Source organism: Cetorhinus maximus, chromosome 4 (genome assembly GCF_964194155.1).
Source record: "Cetorhinus maximus chromosome 4, sCetMax3.hap1.1, whole genome shotgun sequence".
Lineage (NCBI taxonomy): Eukaryota > Metazoa > Chordata > Chondrichthyes > Lamniformes > Cetorhinidae > Cetorhinus > Cetorhinus maximus.
The window spans coordinates 46,579,480-46,604,591 of NC_135882.1; the positions used below are offsets into that span (position 1 = coordinate 46,579,480).

General features: G+C 45.2%; 1 protein-coding gene across 5 annotated transcripts in view; it reads right to left on the reverse strand.

The window, feature by feature from the left end:
- The window catches only part of sugct (succinyl-CoA:glutarate-CoA transferase), a 596,483-nt gene that overhangs the window by 188,928 nt on the left and 382,443 nt on the right, over window positions 1-25,112 (reverse strand). Inside the window, exon 13 of one of the 5 annotated variants that reach the window (XM_078540129.1) lies at window positions 24,557-24,643. The exons of the other annotated variants lie outside the window; for them this stretch is intronic. Within the exon in view, the coding sequence (XP_078396255.1) occupies window positions 24,572-24,643 (72 nt within the window). The 3' untranslated portion in view covers window positions 24,557-24,571. Of the gene's footprint in view, window positions 1-24,556; window positions 24,644-25,112 lie in introns of those variants that run through there. 5 annotated transcript variants of the gene reach the window in all.

Below are 25,112 nucleotides of genomic sequence, written 5' to 3' on the forward strand. Positions count from 1 at the left end.
GTGGCTAATTCCTTCACAACCCCCACCCCCACCCTCCCACCTCCCTCCAGCATGTGCTCGAGTGTTTCCTTCAATCTGTGCCTCTTGTCCCCTATCACCGGCCTGACCCACACTGGAGCCCTTGCCCCGACACCGCACGAAAACCAGCTCGGAGAAAGTATCTTGCCTGTGTCCCCCGTGAATGCGCGGTGTCTCTTCCTTGACGTCCTATGGGCGATGCTTGCGAGCCCTGCGCCAGGTTGTGTGCAATCACCTCCGAGTTCCCTTTGAAGTTCAGGTCCCCAGGTGCACACCTTTTAAAGGAAGTCGTGAAGCATGTTTTCTGAAGTCACGCCGACGTGGGTGGTAAATTTGACGTAGGGGGAATGATTCTGGCGAGCAGGGCTTACAATATGCTAAAGTATTGAAATTAGGTAATTGAAATTAGGAAAATTCTGGCCCTAGAATAACTCTAGAGACCAATCAGGCCTCCCAATCCTGAGTGAGTCAGCAACACTGTTCTGTCACCTATAGAACCTAGGTTTGAACCCAGCCCAGATTAGTGGGATGGAAGTCTCTTTGCATGAAAGTTTGATTCAAAATAGACAGACTGTTTCAGTAGTTGATGGGTTAAGAATGAATGGCAATAGATGCAACATTGTTGGAACAGATTTTGAAAAAAAGCACAAGAGAAACTCTGTCAACATTCAAAATTTAATTAGATAGGTGGATGAATGAAACGGGAATGAGGGGATATGTGAACAGGTGATGGGAAATACTAACTCTCTGCAGTCCCAGAGTGTGGGCATTGTTGGTGTACCAGCATTTATTTACCATCCTTAGTTCCCCTTGAGAAGGTGGTAGTGGTTGGGCTTCCACTCGAACAGTTTCATATAATTGTTAGGCCACTTCAGGGGACAGTTAAGAGTCAACCTCATTGGTGTGGGGCTGGGGCACAAAATGGCTAGACCACGTAACAAAATAAGTTTTCCTTCCCTAAAGGGCATTAGCAAAACAGTTGGGTTATTAAACCACTGTTGCTGGAGCCAGCTTTTTAGTCCCGCTTTTTTCTTTAACTGAATTCAAACGTTCAAAATGCCCATGGGTATCACCAGTCTAGTAACATGAGCTCTGTGCTACTCTACCCACTGGCTGGGCTGAGTGACTTGTTTCCATGTTGTAAATTTTATGCAATTCTATCTTGTTCATAAATGTCCTACATATGAAGAGGGTTTGATTAGTCATAACTCAGTTCCTCATGTTTGTGCTTCTACAGCACAAAATGGCCTACAATTTTATATTAATAAGCAAATTAAATCACAGAGGTCATAATGTGCGAAACAGAAACATTTACACTTGTGCAGCAGGAATTGCTCATCTAAGGCTTTGGGTAAAACACATGGGGCAGAATTGTCCCAGATTTGCACAGTACGGTAGCAGGCGGGAAAAAAGTCGTTTTATCCGCTGGCCGCAATGGTGGGTTTTCACGCCATATCATCCCATTTCTGCTTCATTAATTATGTAGCCACAGGAAACACATCGTCTCGCTGGCAGGCAGCCTCCGATTTGCCCACCACGCTGTTACCTATGCAGGGCGCCATATTTAATCTGCAGCCCTGTGCACTTCTCATTGCTGGCAGCCCAGGGCTGCTGAGGTGAAGACATGACCCCAAAAGCCAAGAAAAGTGCAGCCCCCCCGATTCAGTGAAGCATCCCTGGGAAACCTTCTAGACACTGTAGAGGCCTGTTGCAATGTCCTCTAACCCCTCTCTGGCAGCAGGAAACCAATTGGTCTCCCTACTCCGGCTTGGAAGGCAATGGCAGGGGTGGTCAGTGCCACTGCTGCACAGAAGCGGTCGGCCATCCAGTCCAGAAGACAGATGAATGATCTCATCCATGCTGCCAGGGTAAGGCAGCCATCTCATCACTCTAAACTCACACACTCACAAGGCCATCACACATTCACTGGCATCTCACTCACTGCCAGTTCAAGGGACATCACCACTCACTCTCCCAAACACACCATCACATCTCCATCTGGCCTCATCTCCTCTGGAGATCACCTCCTCAGCCGTCACCCTCTTGAGGCCACTTATACAGATCAACACGTGCTCCCACACACACCCTGGGATAACTCCCTTCCCCTAGCCCTCGTCCTGCAGCCTCTTCCCTTGCCTGAAGCCACCTCTCCCCCTTCCCCAAGCAAACCCGAACCCTGTTGCTGTTGAAAAGCCACCCCCACCTTACGGCTGGTCTGGTAGGTAGAGACCTGCCTGTGAGCCCCCCTAAAAGTGATGTGGTGCTGCAAACTGCGAGTGCTGCCCGAAGCAAGGTAGGCAGACAAATCTCAAAGTCCTGAGCAAAGTGCAGCTCGCCAGGTGCACGTTGCTTATGTACTGTTGTAAAACATGTCCGCATGCAATCACACCAACGTCTCCAGATGATCCAGCGGAGGGGGATGATTCCGGTGAGCAGGGCTTATAATGAGATGCTAAGGTATTGAAATTAGGTTCCCAACTTCTGACGGTGAGAAACACGGCCCACCATTGACGGGTGGAGTGCACGAATGCAAGCTGGTTTCACAAAAGCATGAAACCGTTTTTTGGCCTTCTCACCATATTGTTCCCCTCCCTCCCAGCGTGCCATGACACCCGATGCCAACGGGGCCAGAAAATTCCAGCCATGATGTCTGATTTCCTTGGAGCCACACCCGTTCGGAAGTGGGATGCAAACATTGTCTGGCCAAGTTATGGTAGTAGAATGACAGCAGCTCTAAGAAAATTTCTGGCCATTATTGGGAGGAGATATAAGGAGCTTAGAGTTGATCTTAGATTTCTTTACTTTTAAGGGGCCCTGAACTACTTTTTTCAGCATTGGGCTAGTATGTGAGGTACTGGGTTGTGAAAAGATGGAAGCAAGCAAGCAGAAACTCTCCTTTAATAAAAAACATTAAAAGATGACGAATGGTATAAAGTGAGGTAACATGAATCAGAGTAGAGCAGTCAGAGAACAAAGGGAGATCAGTGAGTCTGAGACATGAGAAATGAGTGGGAGAGGATTTTTTCAGAAGAATTTGTGAGTAGATGTCTGGAGTGGAGGGTTGTAATGCCAAGAGGAACATAGTAAGGCAAGTGTAGAGAATGAGTGACAGACAACCTAGAATGAGGACAATCTCAATTTAAAGAAAGGAAGATAGAGGGGCACAGAAAAAAACAGGATTATGATGAGATCAAAGATCACACTAGCCAGTGCTCCCCAACAGGATTCGAAAGGAATGGATTGTAATCCAAAGAAGATTGTTAAAAATAAATTCCATATTGGAGAGCAGAGACTGCAGCCTACTGTGTTTCAATTACTCTTAGATTTGTTAAAATGAAATTAATGAAAATGCCTTTCACCTGCTGCTGTAACAGAGACTTTTTAACATTTAAGAAAGTAACTAATTCCCAAATGGTCAAGAAATTTCAATAAAATTGGGAACATTTCGCTGTTCTTTATGTAAAAAGAATTCTTCAATTCTTTATACTGTAATAGTGTCTTAATCACTCACAGTAATATATTCTCAAGTGGTATAAATCCTTCAATACCCAGTTTTCAGATTTGTAAAATATATAGGAAAGTTTGGCAATTACACAGAAAAATACTACAATCTGTCAACACACTTTCTGCACAGGACCACAAAAAAGTGTAAGGTCAGCGTTGTCCATGTTATCCTTGAACTGCAAGTGGCCAAAACTGACATTAAGTGATAAAAGTTACAAAAGTGTTTCATTTCTCAACACTGACATCCTTCAACTTGATGTGAGCACTAAATTACCCAAAATTTAAATTCAAATACTTAGTTGGGACGAGAAAAATACCTGCCTGATCAGCCCTTAAGCAGATCTGTGAACCACTATCCTTTAAATATAAATAATGGTGTGACCAATAGAAGAATCAAGATTAATTGATTGATATTAAGGTTGGGGCATTCCTTCCACTTACTGATTACTAAATTTCTCCTTTGGTGATCTAATGTATGTGGAATTTCCAAGTCTGACATTAATAAGCTAAGAATGCAGGGAAGGAGTATAATAGACAGCTACAGGAACTTAGCATTTTGGTAACTAAAATTTACTATTACATAATATAAAGCAATTCTTAACACTGCTAAATATAGCAAGTGTGATTACTCAGCGAAGGGTTTGTGATTACTCCAGGTAGATTAAAAATTTATACCAGGGTGTGACAGACGATCCAATAGGGATTGATATAATGTATGGCAGAACTTGTTAAGGCAAACAGGATGTTATGCTACGTAAATTTATGTTTTAGCAAACAAATCAATTATGATATTGCCACTATATGAAGCATCTGTAAGCACAACTATGGAACACCTTGTCTGGTTTCAGTCCGAAAATATGGTACAAGGCCATGGAACTGATTAAATAGGATTCAGATTTTACATTACTGAGGTTTAAAGAAGCCTGAAGAATTCAGTACATCCTCCCTGGTGTAAAATAATTAATTAAGGACATGATAAAAGTCATAATGTGAATAAAGGAATGCTTTGTGTAGGACAAAGAGAAATAATTATAAATTAAGCAAGCTGTAACTATGAAATTCTACCTGCAGCTTGGAATGATGCTCAATCAAAATGTAGATCAAAGAATTGGACTTGGAGGTCAGCACATCTGAAGCGCAACGCTCTCAATTTATAATGGCCAAGAAATGGGGAGCATCACAAATTTATTGTGTTGATTTCTACCGCCAATTCTTTAATTTGTGGTCCAGTTTATCAAAGAGCTTCTTACAACTGAGGCTGTAAACTTAAACTCAAAAGGCCGATTTTTCATCTTTGGGTTGTAAACACAAGTCAGGCCATTTTGCGACTCAGACTGCGCCCACAAATGTTGTCCAACTTCACCCACCATTTATGTCAATTTCGGCAGGAGGCGGTTTCTGCAGATTGCCCGCTGCAATTGGGTTTGGGCTTAGGTTCGGGGTCGGAGCATGTCTGAAGCAGAGGCAATTTCCTCCTGTCATCTACCCATAAAAGGCACCAAACAGCACAGCACCCACAGATCAGCCTGGATCTAACCCTGACACGCTATTGGAGATGATCTGTTACCCTTGAAGTGCAAGTGCTATGTATTTATTTGCTAGCTGATACATTGTTGGTCTGTGTGGCCAGCTCACACAGGCCAACAATGATTTGTGTTCCCTTAGTTATTCATGTGTTCATTGTTTTATGTCAATGTTGACTCTACCTTATCTTATCAGTTTCTTGCTGCACCAGTCTTTCAATGTTTATCCCTGTTAATCTCTGACTTTCAAACAAACATCATGCAGCAGCTCACAATATTCTACAAGTTGCCACAACTGCACCCCTCACTCCAATTCAGACCTTCTCACACCCACAGCAACCATGAACATTCCACCCTCAGAGGATGCAGCAAACTGACCAAAACCTAGCTTACCCCCAGAATCACTACAAGGAAGCCACAAAATCTCCTTCATACCCCTCGTGGCCTTACAACATTGGTGACCTGGGACGTGGTTTGCCACCCTCTCACTAGGCACCAGTGGTTATGTCACCAAACCTTCGCCAGCCAAACCTTTCCCTCCCATGCCACCAAAGAGTAACATAGTCGCCTCGGGAGCTTTACACCCCATGAACTATGTGACAAGGAAAGGCATCACACATACACATGCTGATTCATGTGCCTCTTTTTATCTTATTCCAAGGTGACTGATGCTCAGAGCAGCCAGGAAACCAGGGAAGGAACTGCTCTGTGATTCTCCCAATATGACCTGGAGATCCTCCTGGTCGAGGCTCACAGGAACTTGAGGACCCAGGCAGCCCTGGGACAAGATCACCAAGCTTGTCAGTGCCTTGGAACACCTTCAAAGAACCTGCATCCAGTACCTAAAGCGTGTTAGTGATCTTCTGTGCAACAGTAAGGTGAGTGAGGTGCTCCTCTAACGAGTCAGACTGACCTTGCTGCATGTAGCATGGCTGGTCTCATGTGTATACGATGCACATGATGCTCAGTAGCAGCAAATGTCCATGGTTTAGGGGAAGCAATTTATGCTCATGTAAACAGATGTAATTGGTGGAGAGACATGTGAGACACTTGGAGGCATCTCCCAGTACTGTGTCTTGATAAGCCTTCACTTCACCCTTTCTATCCTTGTGTTTCAGGAGAAGAGGGCCCAAAACCTGAGGGAGATGGCGAGGACCAAGACTGGGCCCCCACCCTGAAGGACAACAAACCTGCAGAGGACGGGGCATGGCCATCGCAAGAATACCAGCAATGGAACATGTGGGTGACAGCGAGTCCCCTCTCCCAGGCGCACATGGATGTGAGCGTCATACAACTGCGCAGCTGGAAAGCATACCAGCGATAGAGTATGTGGGTGGAATGTGTGGGTGATGGCGAGTTCCCCCTCCGAGGTGCACATGGATGCAGGCGTCATACAACTGTTCAGCTGGATGTGTTTACTGCTGGGGTGGGGAGAGGGGAAGAGGAATGGATAGTTCTCAGGGATGGTAGGAAGGCCGTTACGGCTGATGTTTCACCCCAACATAGGAAGGTGCACAGGCTAGGAAGCGTTGACTGGCGGCAGCACCATGTCAAGAGTGGCTGGGGGAGAAGGTCAGTAGGAGGGTGGATGATGTGCAGGACCTAAGCTCATGACTGTCATGTTTCTCTCATGGGTCACAAAGTCAAAAAGGAATGAAACCGGACGGATCAGCCAGCATCAACCTAGGCACCAGAAATGGCAACAGCACACCCAGCCCTAACGACCCTGCACAGTCGTCTTTATGGGCATCTGGGGCCTGTGCCAAAATTGGGAGAGCTGTCTCACAGACTCGCCAAGCAACAGCCTGACACAATCATACTCATGGAATCATATCTTACAGACAATGTCTCAGAAACCACCATCACCATCCCTGGATATGTCCTGTCCCACCGGCAGGATAGATCCACTAGAGGTGGCGGCACAGTGGTATATAGTCAGGGGGTGTTATCCTAGAAGTCCTCAACATTGAATCCGGGCCCCATGAAGTCTCATGGTATTAGGTCGAACATGGGCAATGAAACCTCCTGCTCATTACCACGTACCACCCTCCCCTCAGCTAATGAATCAGTGTTCCTCCAAGTTGAACACCAATTGGAAGAAGCACTGAGGGTGTCAAGGGCGCAGAATGTACTCTGGGTGACTTCAATGTCCATCACAAAGAGTGGCTTGGTAGCACCACTACTGGCTGATTCCTAAAGGACATAGCTGCTAGATTGGGACTGCAGCAGGTGATGAGGGAAACAAGAAGGGGGAAGAACCTACTTGACTTCATCCTCACCAATCTACCTGTCGCAGCTGCATCTGTCCATGACAGCATTGGTAGGAGTGACCACTGCACTGTCCTTGTGAAGACACAGCCCTGTCTTCACATTGACGATACCTCCATCCTGTTGTGTGGCACTGCCACCATGCCAAATTGGATAAATTTTGAACAGATCTAGCAACTCAAAACTGGGTGTCCCTGAGGAGCTGTGGATCATCATCAGCAGCAGAACTGTATTCAATCACAATCTGTAACTTCATAGCCTGGCATACCCCCACTCTACCATTACCATCAAGGAACAACCCTGGTTTAATGAAGAGTGCAGGAGAGCATGCAAGGGGCAGCACCAGGCACACCTAAAAATGAGGCGTCAATCTGATGAAGGTACAACACAGGACTACGTACATATCAACGGCAGAAGCAACATGCTATTGACAGAGCTAAGTGATCCCACAACCAGCGGATCAGGTCTAAGCTCTGCAGTCCTGCCACATCCAGTCGTGAATAGTAGTGGACAATTAAACAACTCACTGTTGGGGGAGGCCAGCAATTAGAGCAAAATACAAAGCTGAAGCACTTGCAACCATCTTTAGCCAGAAGTGTCGAATGGATGATCCACTTTGGCCTCCTCCTGAGGTCCCCAGTATCACAGATGCCCATCTTCAACCAATTCGATCCACTCCACATGAGACAAAGAAACGGCTGAAGGCACTGGATACTGCAAAGGCTATGGGCCCTGACAATATTCTGACAACAGTACTGAAGTCTTGCGCTCCACAACTAGCTGTGCCCCTAGCCAAGCTGTTCCAGCACCTGCATCTACCCGGCAATGTGAAAAATTGCCCAGGTATGTCCTGTCCACAAAAAGCAGGAAAAATCCAACCCGTCCAATTACTGCCCCATCAGTCTACTCTCGATCATCAACAAAGTAATGGAAGATGTCATCGATAATGCTATCAAGTGGCACTTACTCAGCAATAACCTGCTCACCGATTCTCAGTTCGGGTTCTGCCAGGGCCACTCATCTCCTGACCTCATTAGAGCCTTGGTCTAAACACAGACGAAAGAGCTGAACTCAAGAAGTGGCTGTCCTTGACATCAAGACAGCATTTGACCAAATGAGGCATCAAGAAGCCCTAGCAAAACTGAAGTCAATGAGAATCAGGGGGAAAACTCTAGCACAAAGGAAGATAGTTGTGGTTGTTGGAGGTCAATCATCACAATCTCAGGACATCACTGCAGGAGTTCCTCAGGGTAGCGTCCTAGGCCCAACCATCTTCAGCTGCTTCATCAATGACCTTCCCTCCATCATAAGGTCATGGAATCATAAAAAAGTTACAGCACAGAAAGGAGTCATTTAGCCCATCATATCTGCACTGGCTGAAAATAAAAAAAATAAAAAACTAGTCGCCTATTCTAACCTCACTTTCCAGCACATGGTCTTAGCCTTGCAGGTTACAGCATTCAGGCGTAGATCCAGGTACCTTTTAAATAAGTGGAGGGTTTCTGCCTCTACCACCAAACCAGACAGCGAATTCCAGGCACCCACCATTCTCTGGGTGAAGAGGTTTTTCCTCATGTGTCCTCTAATCCTTCTACCAATCACCTTAGGTCTGTGTCCCCGATAATTGACCTCTCTGCTAGGGGAACCAGGTCTTTCCTGTCTGGTCTATTCAGGCCCCTCATAATCTTGCACACCTCAATTAAGTCACCCCTCAGCCTCCTCTGTTCTAAGGAAAACAACCCTAACCTATCCAATCTTTCCTCATTGCTGCAATTTTCAAGCCCTGGCAACACTTGTAAATCTCCTCTGTACTCCCTCCAGAGCAGTTATGTTCTTCCTATCATGCGGTGATCAGGTCTGTACACAAATTCCAACATTAGATGCGATTCCACAATTGGCAACATTTGCTAAATAATCCTGTGTGCTAAAAATTACGCTGACAACGAATTTAAGATTGCCAATCAGACTCGCAGTGTTGTGCATTTGCATATACTGGAAGCTACATATATTAATACACAGGGCCCTGTTCTATGTGGACAGAAAGAACATGTACACACATTGCGCCTGTTTCAGCTAAACAAAATAAGTGACAGCCATTTACTGACTCATTCCTCAGGTCTTGACCAATCAGAGTCAAGTTGCCTGGTTTAAATATCAAAAAATGCTTGACAGTTAACTGTCAGTCACCATTAACTGGTACATTCTCCATGGCAATGCCTTTACTAGGAAAGGCATTTTTCAAATGGCTGAGTCCGCTTGCCAACCAATCAGCACTCTCTTCTCATACAGTATAATATTGGTATTCTTGCGACTGTCCTGATGAGTGCAAGACGAAAAGCTTCAACTAAATGTCTTTTTTCAGCAATACTCAAGTTGATTTTATCTGCCAATATTTTTTCATATCCTCTCTTTGCTTTCCTAATTTCCATTTTTACTTCACCCCTGTACTTTCTATACTCCTCTGGGCTTTCTACAGTATTAAACTTATGTGACTGTCATAAACTTTCTTTTTCTGCTTTATCTTACCAAGTATGCTTCTGGATAACCAGGGGGCACTACATTTGGCAGTACCACCCTTTTTCTTTGTGGGGACATGTCCACACTATGCCCATAGAATCTTGCTTCTGAATGCCTCCCACTGATTTGTCACTGATTTTCCTTCAAGTAGCTATATCTAGTCCACTTTCGCCAGGTCACTCCTCAGCTTCGTAAAATTTGTCTTCCTCCAATTTAGTACTTTTACCCCTGTTCTCTTTGTCCATTTCCATAATGATGCTAAATCTAACTGTATTATGGTCACTATCTATAAAATGCTCACCCACTGCTACTTCATCAACTTGCCCTGCTTCATTTCCTGAGACTAAGGCCTGCATTTTCAGCATGGTGTGCAAGCACGATCGGCAGGCCCGGAAGCGGATGTGCAATCCACTCCCACCCCGAATTGGCTGTCACATTCAATTTCACGCTGGCTGGCCAATTAGCTGCTGGTCAGCATGAAACGTGTGCTGAGTGAGGTTCAGCGCTGCTGGCAGAGGCAAGTGCCAGGAACAGGAAGGGTGCAGGCGGGGTATTTAAATACAGCTCCCTGCAGGCTGGAAGTCTGCCTTTAGTGCCTCAGGGAGCTGGTTTGCAGTGGGAATTGTTTTGGTCTCTGTTACAGATTTGAAGTGCTGCTCCAGTGTGAAAGATGGCAGCAACGCCCAGATCCCACACCAGGCATGACGGTAATGCCAGATCCAGTCTGCCGCCCATTTTTCAGATGAGTACCTGTGGGTATTACTGGAGGCAGTAAATGACCATTGCACATCCTGCTGCCAAGGGACAGCAAGAAGAGGCCACTTCACATCAAGAAGATGACCTCAACAGAGGTGACGGGCCTGGTCAGTGGCCAAGAAGTGGTATGGAGAACCTGGAACCAGTGCCGGAAAAGGTTCAATGACCTTCTACGCTCTGGCAGCATGAGTACTAATTCCAGTTGGAACCTTAGGTAAATGTCTTTGTCAGTGGCAGCACATGTTGGTGCTCAGTGTGAAATGCAAGGCACAATGTGGCACATCATGTGCCTTGTTAAACCATGGCTGGCATGTAGGTCAGGGTGATGTGCGACAATGTGGCGAGCAACTGTTTTTGTGTCTTTGGGATTGAGGAGGCTGCAATGTTGTGGCATGTTTGGGGGGACTAATGGAAGCAGGAGAAGAGGAGTCAGAATTCGGTGGAACGAGGATGGACTGGTGGGGGGATGCCAAACCTACTGATTATCAGTCAGGTGGAGGAGCAGGCTTTGCAAATGGCCTGCAAGCATGGCGCCAGGTCCACAAGTTGCAGAGAGGCAGGGGTGTCGAATGAGGGTAAGAGTCCAATGGAAAGGGACGAGATTGGTATCAGGCCTGAGAGATGTGGGGCTGTGGTTGTAAGACTACATGTGAAATGTAGTTATTCCCATTGCTCACCCATTCGAAAGTATTTGCTCAGCCAAATCTCCATTCTAATGAGAAAGCACACTGAGTGCACTCTGACTTTGTAATAATGGTCGATGCTGACATTTTTGCTTCCTCCCTCAGATGGCTCATCACCACAACCCCAAAAGGACCTTGAGGACCCCCCCACCTTGAACCCCGAGGAGAACAGCTGCTAGATGCACCTGCATTACATCCACCCTCTGCACCATGCACCAGCGCAGATACAGGCATGTCGGTGGGCATAAGCATCTCGGATCAGAGGGACGTGCACAGTGGTGAAGGCACATCACACTTATCTGAGGAGCCGGCAGAGGTGGAGAGTCTACAGGATGCAGGCAGTTGAAGGATTGCTGGAGACCAGGACCATGCTGAGTCCAAGGCAGATGATGAGCCTCTGGAGTGGCCCATCAAGCGGCAGATGCTGGATGTCCAGCTGGATGCACGGGAAGGTCTGGCAGAGATCCCTAAGGGCATGCATGCCATGGTGTCTATTATGGAGGAGTCTATGCGGAGCGTGAGCACTGTGTTGACCTAAAGCTCAGAATGCACAGTCTCCTCTTTTGAGAGAGTGGCAACTCTCATGGAGAGGCAACTTCAGGAACTCAATCAGCATTTTCTAGGGTTGCATTCAGAACTGCAAGTCCTCAGCAGGTCACTGCCTGTGTGAGAGAGATGGATGAGGCACCTAGTAACTCCGCTAGGTGTCTGTCCATTAATGGTTAGCAGGGAGGTTCAAACCAACCTCATGTTGGTGGACGAGCTGCAGCTCACACCTGCAAGCTCCTCTCAGGGCACTCTCGATGATGGTAACAGCTCTTCCACCCCAGCCATGGCACTGGACTCTCCTGCCCAGATGGGGCCTGCACAGGTTCCACTGACCAGAGGACAGCCACCAAGGTCATCAAGGCCAACACGGCATCAGAGTCAGCAGGCTGCCTCCAATCCAGCTACCAGCGAGAGGTGTTGGTGGGGGGGAGGGGAGGAGGGCCTTGCAAGTGGAAGTTTAAGTCACTTTAATCACATAAGGGCTTGTCATGGGTGATTTACGTTTCCTTGGCACGTTTGTAGTGATTCATTTGTATATTTGCCTCCATTATAAAAATGTATTATTTTATGCAATGGCCTTAGTGTGCTTCATGCAGTTGATAGTGAAGAGGCCCGGGAGTTGTTTGTGACACAGAGGGTGGGTGGAAAAGTTTATTTCAGAGGTCAGTCCTTGACTTCAAAGTGACAGTATTGCCTCATCAGGAAAGATCAGTAAGCTGGTGTACCCCATGTCATCACCTTGACTCCTTGATTTGGATGTCTAGCTGAAAGTCCTCTGAATCAAGGCGTACCTGGTCTGCCTGTCTCCGATAATGATCCTCACATCGGGATCCTGCTCCTCACCCTGGGACTCCTCCACCTCCTCCTCAGACCCAGCACTTGAGTCGTCCTTTGCGGCCTGTGCAACAGGGTCATTGTCTTCTTGTCCTCCAATGGTTCCCCCCTTGGCAGAGCCAGATTGTGCAATGCATAGCCAAAACAACAATAGGGGAAACGTGCTCTGAAGGAGATTGAAGTGATCACCCTGAGCAGAACCTCATCATGAGTAGGCCTATGGTCCACTCAATTACTGCTCTTGTGGAGGTATGACTGCGATTATAGCTCTCCTCGTCTTCTGTCCTTGGGTGTCTCAGTAGCGTCATGAGCCACCTTTTCTGCAGATATCCTTTGTTCCTCAGGAGCCAACCAGCCAAACAAGCTGGAGAAATGAAGAGCCTTGGCACCTGGGAGTGACAGAGGATGTAGGCATCATGACAGCTTCCAGGATACCTGGCGCAGACCTGCAAAATCTGACGGTTGTGGTCATGCACAATCTGTACGTTAAGGGAGTGGAAGCCCTTTCTATTGACAAAGGCACCTGACTCCTCCACTGGTGTTTTGATGGGCACATGTGTGCAGTCATGGCTCGCTGGATGCGGGGAAATCTGCAATTGCAGCAAAGCCTCTAACTTGCTCAGCCTGGCTGGCTTCGCTGGTCCGGAAGTGAATGAAGGTACTGATCCGTTGGAACAGAACATTAGTGACCAGCTTGATGCAGCTGTGGGCAACCAACTGGGTGACACCACATAGATCACCTACTGAACCTTGGAAAGAACCTGAGGCATAAGGCTACAGTGGCCCTGAACCTTTAAGAGCTACTGGCAAAGGGTGGCCACCTACACAGTCGGAAGTGACAGTATCCCTGGAAAGATAGAGCCTTCTTTGGCACTGAACATCGCAGGAGTGCTACCAGTAGGCTCTGCCAGCAGGATACTGGCATCTTCCACAGACCCTTCTGCCTTGCACTTCCTTCTGGCCCTGCACCCCTCCTGGCTGTGCCTCCTGATCCACAGGTCCCATTCTGGTACGCTGCCTGCGGGCAACTGGCCTCCTCTCCCTTCTCGCCCTTTCCTCCTGTTGTGAAGAGGTCCCTCCAGCAGGGTAAACAATCCCCATTTTTCTGCTGATGTTTCTACAAGTTTCAGCATCGAGGGGGCTTATTGGCAGAAGGCCTCTGCAAATAATAAGAAATCAGAGAGTTCTCCTGAACAACACAAAAATGCCAGAAACTATCCATAAACCAGCTCCAAACAACTCACAGCCAAACTCCTAACTATTCACCTTTGCATCTGCCTGTGGGCCTTTTATCCTGCCCTGAATGTAGAATCTATGAAAAATGTGAAGGCTGCCTAGCCAAGTGGTCTGTGCGCCAAGCATAAAAACACATGTGCCACGTAAAATTGCAGCCAATTGCCCTTTAAGTTATCTCAATTGATTCTTTAAATGTCGGTGGGCACGCTTCCGACTTCCACACACACCTGCTGACTGAAATATTGCGAGGTGGCACGACAATGTCGGGATGCTCTCCCAACTCATCACGCCCCATTTCATGAACGGTCAGGACCGCCGCATGCCTGCTCTGTGAGCACAAAATTCTGGCTTCAACGTAGAATTGCACTCCCTCTCATTGGGCTTGTTACATGCTGGCTAAAAAAGCTCTCCTGAATGCAGTTCAAGAATTTTGTGCCCTCTGTGCCTTTCACAAGGATCGTGCCCCAATTGATATTAGGGTAGTTGAAGTCCCCAACTATTATTTCCCTATTGTTTTTGCCATCTGAAATTTGCCTACATATTTGCTCTTCTATCTCCCTCTCACTATTTTGGGGTTTAGAGTACACTCTTAGCAGTGTGGCTGCCCTTTTTTTATTTCTGAGCTCAACCCATCTGGCCTCATTTGATAAAAGCAAAAAACTACGGATGCTGGAAATCCAAAACAAAAATAAAAATAAAAATACCTGGAAAAACTCAGCAGGTCTGACAACATCTGCGGAGCGGAACACAGTTAACGGTTCGAGTCTGTATGACTCTTCAACAGAACTAAGGAAAAATAGAAAAGAGGTGAAATATAAGCTGGTTTAAGGGGGGGGAGGTGGGACAGGTAGAGATGGATAGAGGGCCAGTGATAGGTGGAGATAGCCAAAAGATGTCATAGACAAAAGGACAAAGAGGTGTTGAAGGCAGTGATATTATCTAAGGAATGTGCTAATAGGTGACATTAAGGGTAGAAAGCAGGACGAGCAAGGTACAGATAGCCCTAGTGGGGGTAGGGTGGGGTGAAGGGATCAAAATAGGCTAAAAGGTAGAGATAAAACAATGGATGGAAATACATTTAAAAATAATGGAAATAGGTGGGAAAAGAAAAATCTATATAAATTATTGGAAAAAAGGGGGATCGGAAAGGGGGTGGGGATGGAGGAGAGAGTTCATGATCTAAAATTGTTGAACTCAATATTCAGTCCGGAAGGCTGTAAAGTGCCTAGTCGGAAGATGAGGTGCTGTTCCTCCAGTTTGCGTTGAGCTTCACTGGAACAATGCAGCAGGTCAATCTCACCTTTCTATGTTTTTAATTGTACCTGCACCAAGATATGCAAACGGGGCATCATGAAAATTTGGCAAGTGGGTGTTTGCTTGTTCCACCCATTCCACCAGCCTGTCTATGTCCTCTTGAAGTTGATCACTATCGTCTTTAGACTTCAGAATACTTCCAAGTTTCATGTCATCTGCAAAATTTGAAATTGTGCTCACTACACTCAAGTTTAGTCAATATATATCCAGAAAAGCAATAGTCCTAGAATCGATCCCTTAGTGAACACCACTGTAAACGTTCCTCCAGCCTGAAAAACAACTGTTCACCATTCCTCTGTTTCCTGTCATTCAGCCAACTTTGTATCCATGGGCAGAATTTTCGGTTCAGTGAGCGGGGGCAGGGCCCGCTCGCCGACGCATAACCCATCAGTCCCGATGTCACCAGGCATCATTTAGATTTTCAGTTCAGTGGGCGGGCAGCTGAGTTGGCTGCACGCCCACATAACTGTCAAAGGCATATTAAGGCCATTTAAAAACTATTTAACCAATAAACTGAGCTGCCCATCCAACCTTAAGGTTGACGGGCAGGCAAAGAGCCCAGGCGGCCTTCGCATTTTTCATGGAACCTCATCCATGAGCGGGATGAGGTTTCATGAGGTGTTTATAAATTGAATAAAATTTTTTTTCAAAATTCAGTGAAATGTCCCAGTTTATGTGACACTGTCACATGAGGGGGCATGTCTTAAATTTTTTTCTTTCCTTTATTCAGCCACCTCTGTGCCTCAGGGAGATTTCTGTGCTCTTTTGCACGCATGCGCAAAAGAGCGCGGGCCTCAACTCAGGAAATCTCCCCCGTCCATACAGGGAGTGCTCAGCGCTTCCGGGCGCGCGCCACACTGGGCGGGCCTTAATTGGCCTGCCCATGTAAAATGGCGGCGCCTATCAGGTTCGCGCCCGCCCTCGCACAACCCCGCAACGGTGGGAAAATTCTCCCTCATGCCACCATTGCCCCTTTTATTCTATGGGCTTCAACTTTGCTGGCAAGCCTATTACGTGGCACTTTATTAAACTCATTTTGGAAGTCCATGTACACCACATCAATCGTATTACTTCAATAACACTCTCGGTTACATCATCAAAAAACTCAATCAAGTTGGTTAAACACAATTTACTTTTAACAAATCCATGCTGCTTTCCTTAACTAATCCACTCTTGTCCAAGTGACTGTTAATTTTGTCCCAGATTATAATTTCTAAGATTATGATCTTGAAAAGCTTTCCCGTCACCAAGGTTAAACTGACTGGCCTGTAGTTGCTGGGTTTATCCTTTACACCCTTTTTCAGCAAAAACAAAGATAACATCTGTCATATGCACCCTTTTTTTTCTTTATCTTACTATCTCTTTCGTCACCCAGAGAGCTCTGGTTTTGCTTGCACTATCTTCCTCCTGCACAGGAATGTACTTCGACTGCCCTGACCCATCTCCTCTTTAAAGGCAGCCCAATGTTACACTACTGTGTTGCTTGCCAATATTTAATTTGAATTTACCTGGAATAGGTCCTTTTTCAAGACAGTGAAACTGTCTTTCCTCCAATGAAGTATTTTTACTCTAGATTGCTCTTTGTCTTTTTCCATAGCTAATCTAAACTTCATGATATTGTGATCATTGTTCCCTAAACGTTACCCTACTGACACATGATCCACCTTGTTCCCCAGAACCATGCAGATCCAGCAATGTCTCCCTCTTTGTTGGGTTGGAAACATACTGGTTAATAAAATTCACCTGAATACACTTCCAAAACTCTTTTCCCTCTCTGCCCTTTACACTATTGCTAGCCTAGTCCCTACTAGGATAATTAAAGCCTCCCATTATCACTAATCTATCATTCTTGCACCTCTCTGCTATTTCGCTGAACATTTATTCCTCTATATCTTTTGCACTAGTTGGTGGCCTATGGATACACTCAGTTGTGTGATGGCACTTCTATCTTTCCTTAATTCTAACCAAATAGATTCTGTCCTTGAGAGTCTGGAGGAGAGTCATATAGACTCAAAACATTAACTCTGTTTCTCTCTCCGCAGAAGCTGCCAGGCCTGCTGAGTTTTTCTAGCATTTTCTGTTTTTATTTCGGATATCAAGCATCCACAGTATTTTGCTTTTATCTTAGATTCTGTCCTTGACTGCTCCAGGAAATGTAATATTTTCCTTAATCAATACTGCCATCCTTCCACCTTTCTTGCCTTTCCTACCTTTCCTGAATATTTTTTATCCAGGGATATTTAGTACGCCTTTGTGGGCCAGGTCTCTGTTAGTACCACAACACCATCTTCCCATGTGGTTATTTGTGCCTACAGCTCACCAATGTTATTTACCACATTCTGTGCATTTTTATGCACTGTAAACCTGAATTAGACCCTAACTGTATTTCCTCAGTTTGACCTCACCTAATACAATACTATTTCCTACTCTAGTGCTATCTGTCTTGTCCAATCTTTTGTTCACCTTGTTTATCCTTCCTAATGCTACATCATGTCTCCCATTTCACTGCCAAGTTATTTAAACCCACCTGAACAGCACCAGCAAACCATCCTGCGAGGATATTGGTCCCAGCCCTGTTGAGGTGGAACCCACCTGGTCTGTGCAGGTCTCACCACCCTGAGAACTGATACAACTGTCCCAGGAATGTAAAGCCCTCCTCCTGCACCTTCTCTCCACCTATGCATTCATCTGCTCTATCCTTCTTTTCCTATATTCAGTGGCATGTGGGCACCAGAAATAATCCAGAGATTACTTACTACTTTGAAGTCTTGTTTGCTAGTCTCCTTTCTCCCTCCCTAATATCTGCCAGCAGGGCTTCATCCCTCTTTCTACCTATGCTGTTGGTAATGATATGGACCATAACCTCTGGCTACTCAGCGCCTCCCTCCCCCTCAGAATGCTTTGCACCCAATCAGTGACCTCCTTGACCATTGCACCAGGGAGGGAAGATACAACCAGGGATTAATATCCGTGGCTGCAGAAACACTTGTCTGTTCCCCTAACTATAGAAGCCCCTATCACTATTGCTTTCCCAAAGTTCCTCTGCCTTCCTGTACAGCTGAGCCGCCCATAGTGCTGTGGACTTGGTTCTGGCTGTACTTCCCAGAGGAACCATCACTCTTAGCAGTACTGAATATGAGTTGGAACGTGAGATGCACTCAGGGGATTCCTGCATTACCTCCTTGTTCAACCTTGACTGTCTAGTGGTCACCATTCCCTCTCTGCCTGAACACCCTTAAGCTGTGGGATGACCACTTCCAGAAATGCGCTACCCATGTACCCGTCAGCCTTGTGGGTTGCATTGCAATGACCCCAGCTGCTGTTCAAGTTCCAAAACCTGGAGCTCGAGCTGCTCCAACTGACAATTCTTGCACAATGTGGTTTTCAAATACCCAAGAAACATCCTAATGCTACATGTCTGAAGACCTCTAAATCCTAAGTATGGTTATGGTTGAGATGGTAGGAGCCACTTTAAGAAGTGTCAAAACTATCATGGTGATTTGTCTGATTTTCCAACGCAGCTGACTAAGTGGGGCTCAGGAACACAAGATCAGTGTGGGAAACTTTTTCAGCCATTTAAGGTTGAGGAGAAGTTGAAATTCCACCAACCTTATGTGAACTATACTACAGCTGGAGTAAAATTTTTTGTTTCCTATTCTTGATTTACATGAACATTCCGCCTATTTTTAATGATATAGAGCCTTTGGTGGAGCCCAGTCTGCAGCTGAAATAATGAGCCTGAGGGAATGGGAGGAACACTTTTGAATTGCAGATTGTGAATGAGCTCTACAACCACACATCTTATGTAATCTTGGAACGCTGACAGGAAAAAAAAATCCCAGGCAAAGCCAGCCTTCTGGAATAGGCTGTGGGACATCGCATCATTTTACAAAGAGGAGCGGATATGTTGTCCCTTGTTCCTCATAAAGGGAGTATTTGATTCCGAAGGGTACCTCCTTTAGAATTTTAAAAACAACTTTTATTGGACTTGGGTGAGACTTTATCCTTGGTCTCGAATGCCAAGGATCTGAGAAATGGCCTGGTTATCATCTAATATTCTTTGAAAAAACTCATACACTCTTCCTTCCACACAACCAAATTCTTAAGCCAAAGACAGTTGGGGCCTGGTCCTTCCTTACAAACACATTAAAAGGCTGCACTGCTCTATTTTATTATACAAAAAAAATGACTCTACTTAAAAAAGTATGTATGTGTGTGTATGTGTGCTCCTGGGAGGAATTACTTGTCTTTCTATACGCTTTAGTCGGTTACTGAAGTTATCTTCTGTGAATGGAAGGTAAAAAGAGTAAACCTGCCAAACTGTGATATATAAGGATCTGATGTTTTGCTTTGTCGATCTGTCCATCACGGTTACATAAAATTTGATCTTCGATAGGTCATACAATGGTTACATCACAGGAGGCCATTCAGCCCTTTGTTTCAGTGCTGCTCTGCAAGACCAACACATTTAGTCCCACTCCCCTACCCATTCCCGGAAGCTCAATTATTTTTTATTCAGAGTATCCAATTCCCTTTTCAAAGCCATGGTTGAATCTGCCTTCACCACACTCTCAAGCAGTGCATTCCAGACCGTAACCACTCACTGCATAAAAATGTGTTTCCTCATGCCACCTTTAGTTCTTTGGCTACTCCGCTCCAATCGGTGTCCTCTGGTTCTTTACATTTCTGCCCTATCTACTCTGGCAAGATCCCTCATGATTTTGAACAACTTGAACAAATTTTTTTCTCAACCTTCTCCTCTCTATGGAGAACAGACCTAGTTAGTTAGTATACGACGTCACAAACTTGGAATAGCAATAGTTTAGCAGTGTCAAATTATGTACCACAGATAAATCTCTGATTGGAAATGTTGGAAGTGGATCACAAGGAAATGGCCATTTTGTTTCCCACACAGTCAATCGGTGGGATTTTCCGCACCCGCCCGCCGCCACGATCTTCCGGTCCCGCCGCAAGTCAATGGACTTCTGGCTGGCATGCCGCCTTGCCCACGGCAGGTCTCACCCACAATGGGGCTGGAAAATCCTGGTCACTGTCGGTAAAAGTAACTGGAGCGAAGTATTGTAACAAATGATCAAAAACAATTCAAGTAGGGAATGGACTTGGCACAGTGGCATCCAACAATTAAATGCAAGGGTAGCTATAATGTTGCTGCCAGACATCCATTTTATATGCCAATCAAAGTGGTTCTACATGGATCAGGGATCAGTGTGGGGTGTAGTAAATGAATAAATCTTTCTGTACAAAAAAATATTCTGAAGCGTAAAATGACGCGCAGTGACGTGGGGCGTGCGTCCCGTCATCACCGTGCGTCATTTAGACTCGGCTGTGCGCCCATCAAACTGTCAAAGGCCTATTAAGGCCATTAAGAAAGTAATTAAAGTTGTTAAGAATGCTGCCGGTCTAACCTTAAGGTTGCCGGGCAGGTGAAGAGCCCAGGCGGCCTTCACATTTTTCATGAAACCTCATTCACGAGCAGGATGAGGTTTCATGAAGGGCTTATTAATTAAATAAAAAATTTTGAAAAAATTAATAGACATGTCCCAGCTCATGTGACAGTTTCACATGAGGGGACATGTCCTTAATTTTTTTAAAACTTTTCTTCAATGTTTCATAAGTGAAAGTAATCTCCCCAAGGTACCTCTGTGCCCTGACTCAGGGAACCCTCCCCAACCCACACAGGGAGCGCTCAGCGCTTCCGGGCGCGCGTCACATTGGGCGGGCCGATTAAGGCCCGCCCACATAAAATGGCAGTGCGGCGCCAATCAGGTTTACGCCTGCCTCCGCACAACCTCCCTAATGGGGGAAAATTTCTGCCCTAAGTCCGGGGAACAGAGGCCTAGGTAAGTTTAAGGGGTCCCCGAGCGGGGAGGGTATGGAAGGCCTGGGAGGCATGAAGGGGGCATTTGGGATGTTGGGGGAGAAGGAGGTCCGGAGGCCACTGGACCTTAACGTGGGTGGGAGGGAGATGGGGCACCCAACTTCAGAAGAGGGATTCTAATGGAGGCGGCTCCCTTCCTGCTCAAGATGCAACTCTGTAGATTTTCAGCCTCCCCCACACCCCCTCAATCCTCCCACCAGCCTAAAGGTTGAGGCTGGGAGGGTAAACAGCCTTCAAGTGGCCAATAATTGGCCACTTAAGAGCCTCAATTGGGGCAAGGGTAGGCTTCCCATCCGAGGCCTTGCCCACCTCAGCGTAAAATTGCTGTGTGGTTGGAGCGGGTGGGAACCCAGAAGGAATCCTGTCCCTTCAATTTCACACTCCCCCCGCCTCACCTAAAAACCCAGTGGTAGGGAGCGTAAAATTCAGGCCATGTGAAATTTTATTAATGAAAGTTTTGTTACTTTGAGTTGCCAAAATTCAGTATTAAAATTCCAGAATCTTTGTGCATTTCCACAAAAAATGCAACTGGAACAGTAACAAAAACTGTTGCTTTTCTCCCCATAATTATCTGCACTTCAGTATCACCGTGGCCACTGAGCAAAAGGTCTGTACGCAGAATCCTGGATCACTGCCAAAAAAATACTGATTTCCTGTTTGAGATTCCAAGTTAATTCCAACGTATTTAATACAAACTGAAAACAGCAGTCATTACAGGAAGGTGTAATATACATCTATGCTGTCTGGTAGACTTTACTTCAACATCAGCTCCATACCACTCCCAAGATTGCCAGCGATGTCTGCCATGCTCAATTGCTACTAACAGACTTCCCCATTTAATGTCTCCTTCAACTTTCTAACATACTGTACTTGAAGTGTAACTAGCCCCAACATTACATTCTTAATGCAGATGTTGATTCAATCATGCCGCTACACTATTTCACCACTGCAATGCAGCAAGTATGCTCTCATTGTCTCATATGGCTTCTGTTGAGTATCTCTTTAGGGACTTGAAAGTGGTCCTGTATCATGTGCGCACCTCTCTCCTTGCACTGGCAGAAAAGATGGTTTTATTAGTATTCTGTATTGTAAGGCTGCATGTTTCTCATTGGGAGACAGCACCCATGGATGCTATCCCTGGAAAGGGAAATTGGAGGCCTTTTTTAAAATACATGTGTAATCCCACTGCGTGATGTTGGCTTTTACAGTAATACCTAACAGCTGCTTTAGGCTTTACACTTTACAAACAAATAAAATCGGGAAAGGCAGGAGAGTAAATTTGTAGTCTGACGAATAGAATTACGTATTTTTGTGTTTTTAGAACTCATGTGCACCTTTTGTATTTAAAACTGAATTTTTGTGAACTTCATTTCTGCAGTAATCATGGTGGACTCAAGTGCCGCTGTTTGCTCTCTTTGTGTACTAATGTGACTTTCTGGTTAGCGAAACAGAAATTCCTGACATCTTTAACCTTAGGCTGTACAGTAATAAAGTTCAAATGCCACCTCACAGCCTGATGACATACAATGCCCTTTTGTTCCTATCACAGTATTTCATAGTCAAATTACGCTTTGTTCCATGTGCAACTAAAAGTGTAAATGGGGAAATAAATTAAAAACAAAATTGGAAATCTATGTAAGGGTGTTTAGAGGCAAGGTTGCTCCAAATAATATTATGCTACAATACAACAAAAAAAAGTAGATACAAGTAGAGGCAGAACTTTAAATGTTGTTTGCACTTATTTTGAAGAGCAAAATACTTTAACACCATGTACTGAACAAATGTTTTTGTGAAAAACCAGGGCAAACTGGCATGAATGTGCCTCACTAAAATATTTTGATGTGGCTTCACAATAGTGGTAATTCCACGATTAGGTGCTGCCAGAATAAAGCAGCAATCAGGAGGAATGCATTGGGAAACTGTGGCCACTGTGGATGAAAGATCAGTGCCCCACAGTTGCAATTGCTGGTGTCCCCAGGCACCACTTCCTACTGAGGTTGGTGGATTGCAGAATGGGCATAAAATCTCCCCGAGCACCGTAAAAAAAACGTATAAATGCACATGCCCTGAATCTACAAGGGGGTTCTCCTGGTGTGACTTTGATGGGCAGATTGGCAGAATGTCCCGTTGGAGTTACACCAGGCCAATTTGTGGCCTTAAAAGTCAAACACCTTCCTCTCAGGGCCATTATTATTCCTTTCTTTAGTAGTACGCAGAAACATTTTCATAGGCTGCAGGATGGAAGTGACTCTGCCCCATTGCTGATGCCGCTCCAGGGAGAACATCAGGCTGTCCCCTGATTTTGTGGCCCACACTCATGTCTAATTAGACTCAGAACTAACCTTGCAGTCTCTACCTTAACATCTGGACTTCAGCCAAATCAAAGATGCAACGCAAATGTTCTGCATGAAAGAAACATAATGTTGTTATCCTCATTTTTCGAACTTTCTTCTACGTTCTGTCAGAATCCTTGTCCATTTTATTTAAATCTCTTGACTCTCTTTCCATTCCCCAACCTGCAACTTTTCTCAGGTAGATATAAAAGATCCCATGTCACTATTCAGAACAACATTCCATCAAAAATAGACTAATTGATCATTCATCCATTTTCGGTTTATGAAAATTTGATGCAAGTTGATTAGCTTCTGGGTTTGTCTCCATTCATGTGACTACACTTCAAAAGCAATTCAGTGGGTGTGAAGCACTTTGGGACACCCTGAGGATGTGTAAGGTATTGTATAAATCTAGAATATATATAGTGACACCACAAGTGCCGGCCAGTCTGATAAATTTAAGCTTAGGGCTGTGGCCGACCAATTGGTTGAGCACACCGGCTGGTCATCCGTTCAAGAAGCTGGGAGGCCAGAGACATTTTTAGGGCTAGGCCTCATTTAGATGATGCTACCAAAGTCATAGTCAAAGAGAAGATAGTTGAGATACTAAATGGGCTATAATTGATAAAGTGGCGCTGGAAAGGATGGCTGTATTTAAAGTTGATAAGTCACCTGAAAGTTGTCCACCACAAACTGATGTCCTGAAGCAACCTAGCTCTTTGGTCCCATCTTTGGTAGTGGTCCTGAGTCATTTCTGCCATTGCTGATATCAGTTTCTAATTGTTCTTGCCTCTGTGGCACACTACAGCCTATTTTATTATGTTACAGTGGCCAACTTACGTGAGCATACGTATGTGAGAAGTTGTTTTTAAGGGGAGGGAAACCAACAGCAAAATCGAAGGAAAATGTTCTGCTTCTCCTGTGGTATATTACCCAGCATGGGCTGAGATTGCATAATTCCATGATATCTGTTCCTGGTTTGCATCCAGTGAACAGAAGTGAAAGATTTACTCTTATAAACTGCTTCCTGTAGCTAGTAAAATAAAATAAAAATTGCAACACTGCTAACATACCCAGAGATTTATTTTTAAAGCTAGCTGCACAAAGGCTGCATGTCACAGTGAGATCACATATTGTTTATTTGATCACAGGGGTCTTGGGTTGACATGGCTCCAAGCTCATGGGCTGAAATGCTTGTTTCTCTGCTGGCTATAAGGATTCAAAATAAAATGAAATGGGTACTGCTTGTACATAGGTGCCAATCAAGTGCCCTAACTTAAAAGAAAACTGTATGGTTAGTGATAACCCGCAAGAAGTACCTTTGGGGGATGCGTAACATTTGCGAATAATCCAGCAAAGGGTCCTCTTTTGAGATTGCAGACTATTCTGGGAAGAATGTTTAAAAAATTACTATTTCTGAAAGTTTGATACATCATGTCAGTCAACAGTTCACTAAGCCCTGCCTTGGGTAAATTCACAAAACCATGTTGTCAGTGGAGGGTGGGGGATGAGGGGAGGCTGGGTGGGCTCAGATGCCAGCAGTGCCCAGTGGAAATTTGGGTTTGCTGCTTGCAATTGGACTTGTAAAGTTACCTGTTTAATACTTCTTCCTCTAATAAAAAAATAAGCCAATGAATTATACATGACAAAGCACAGGAAAAATAAGGTATGATGATTT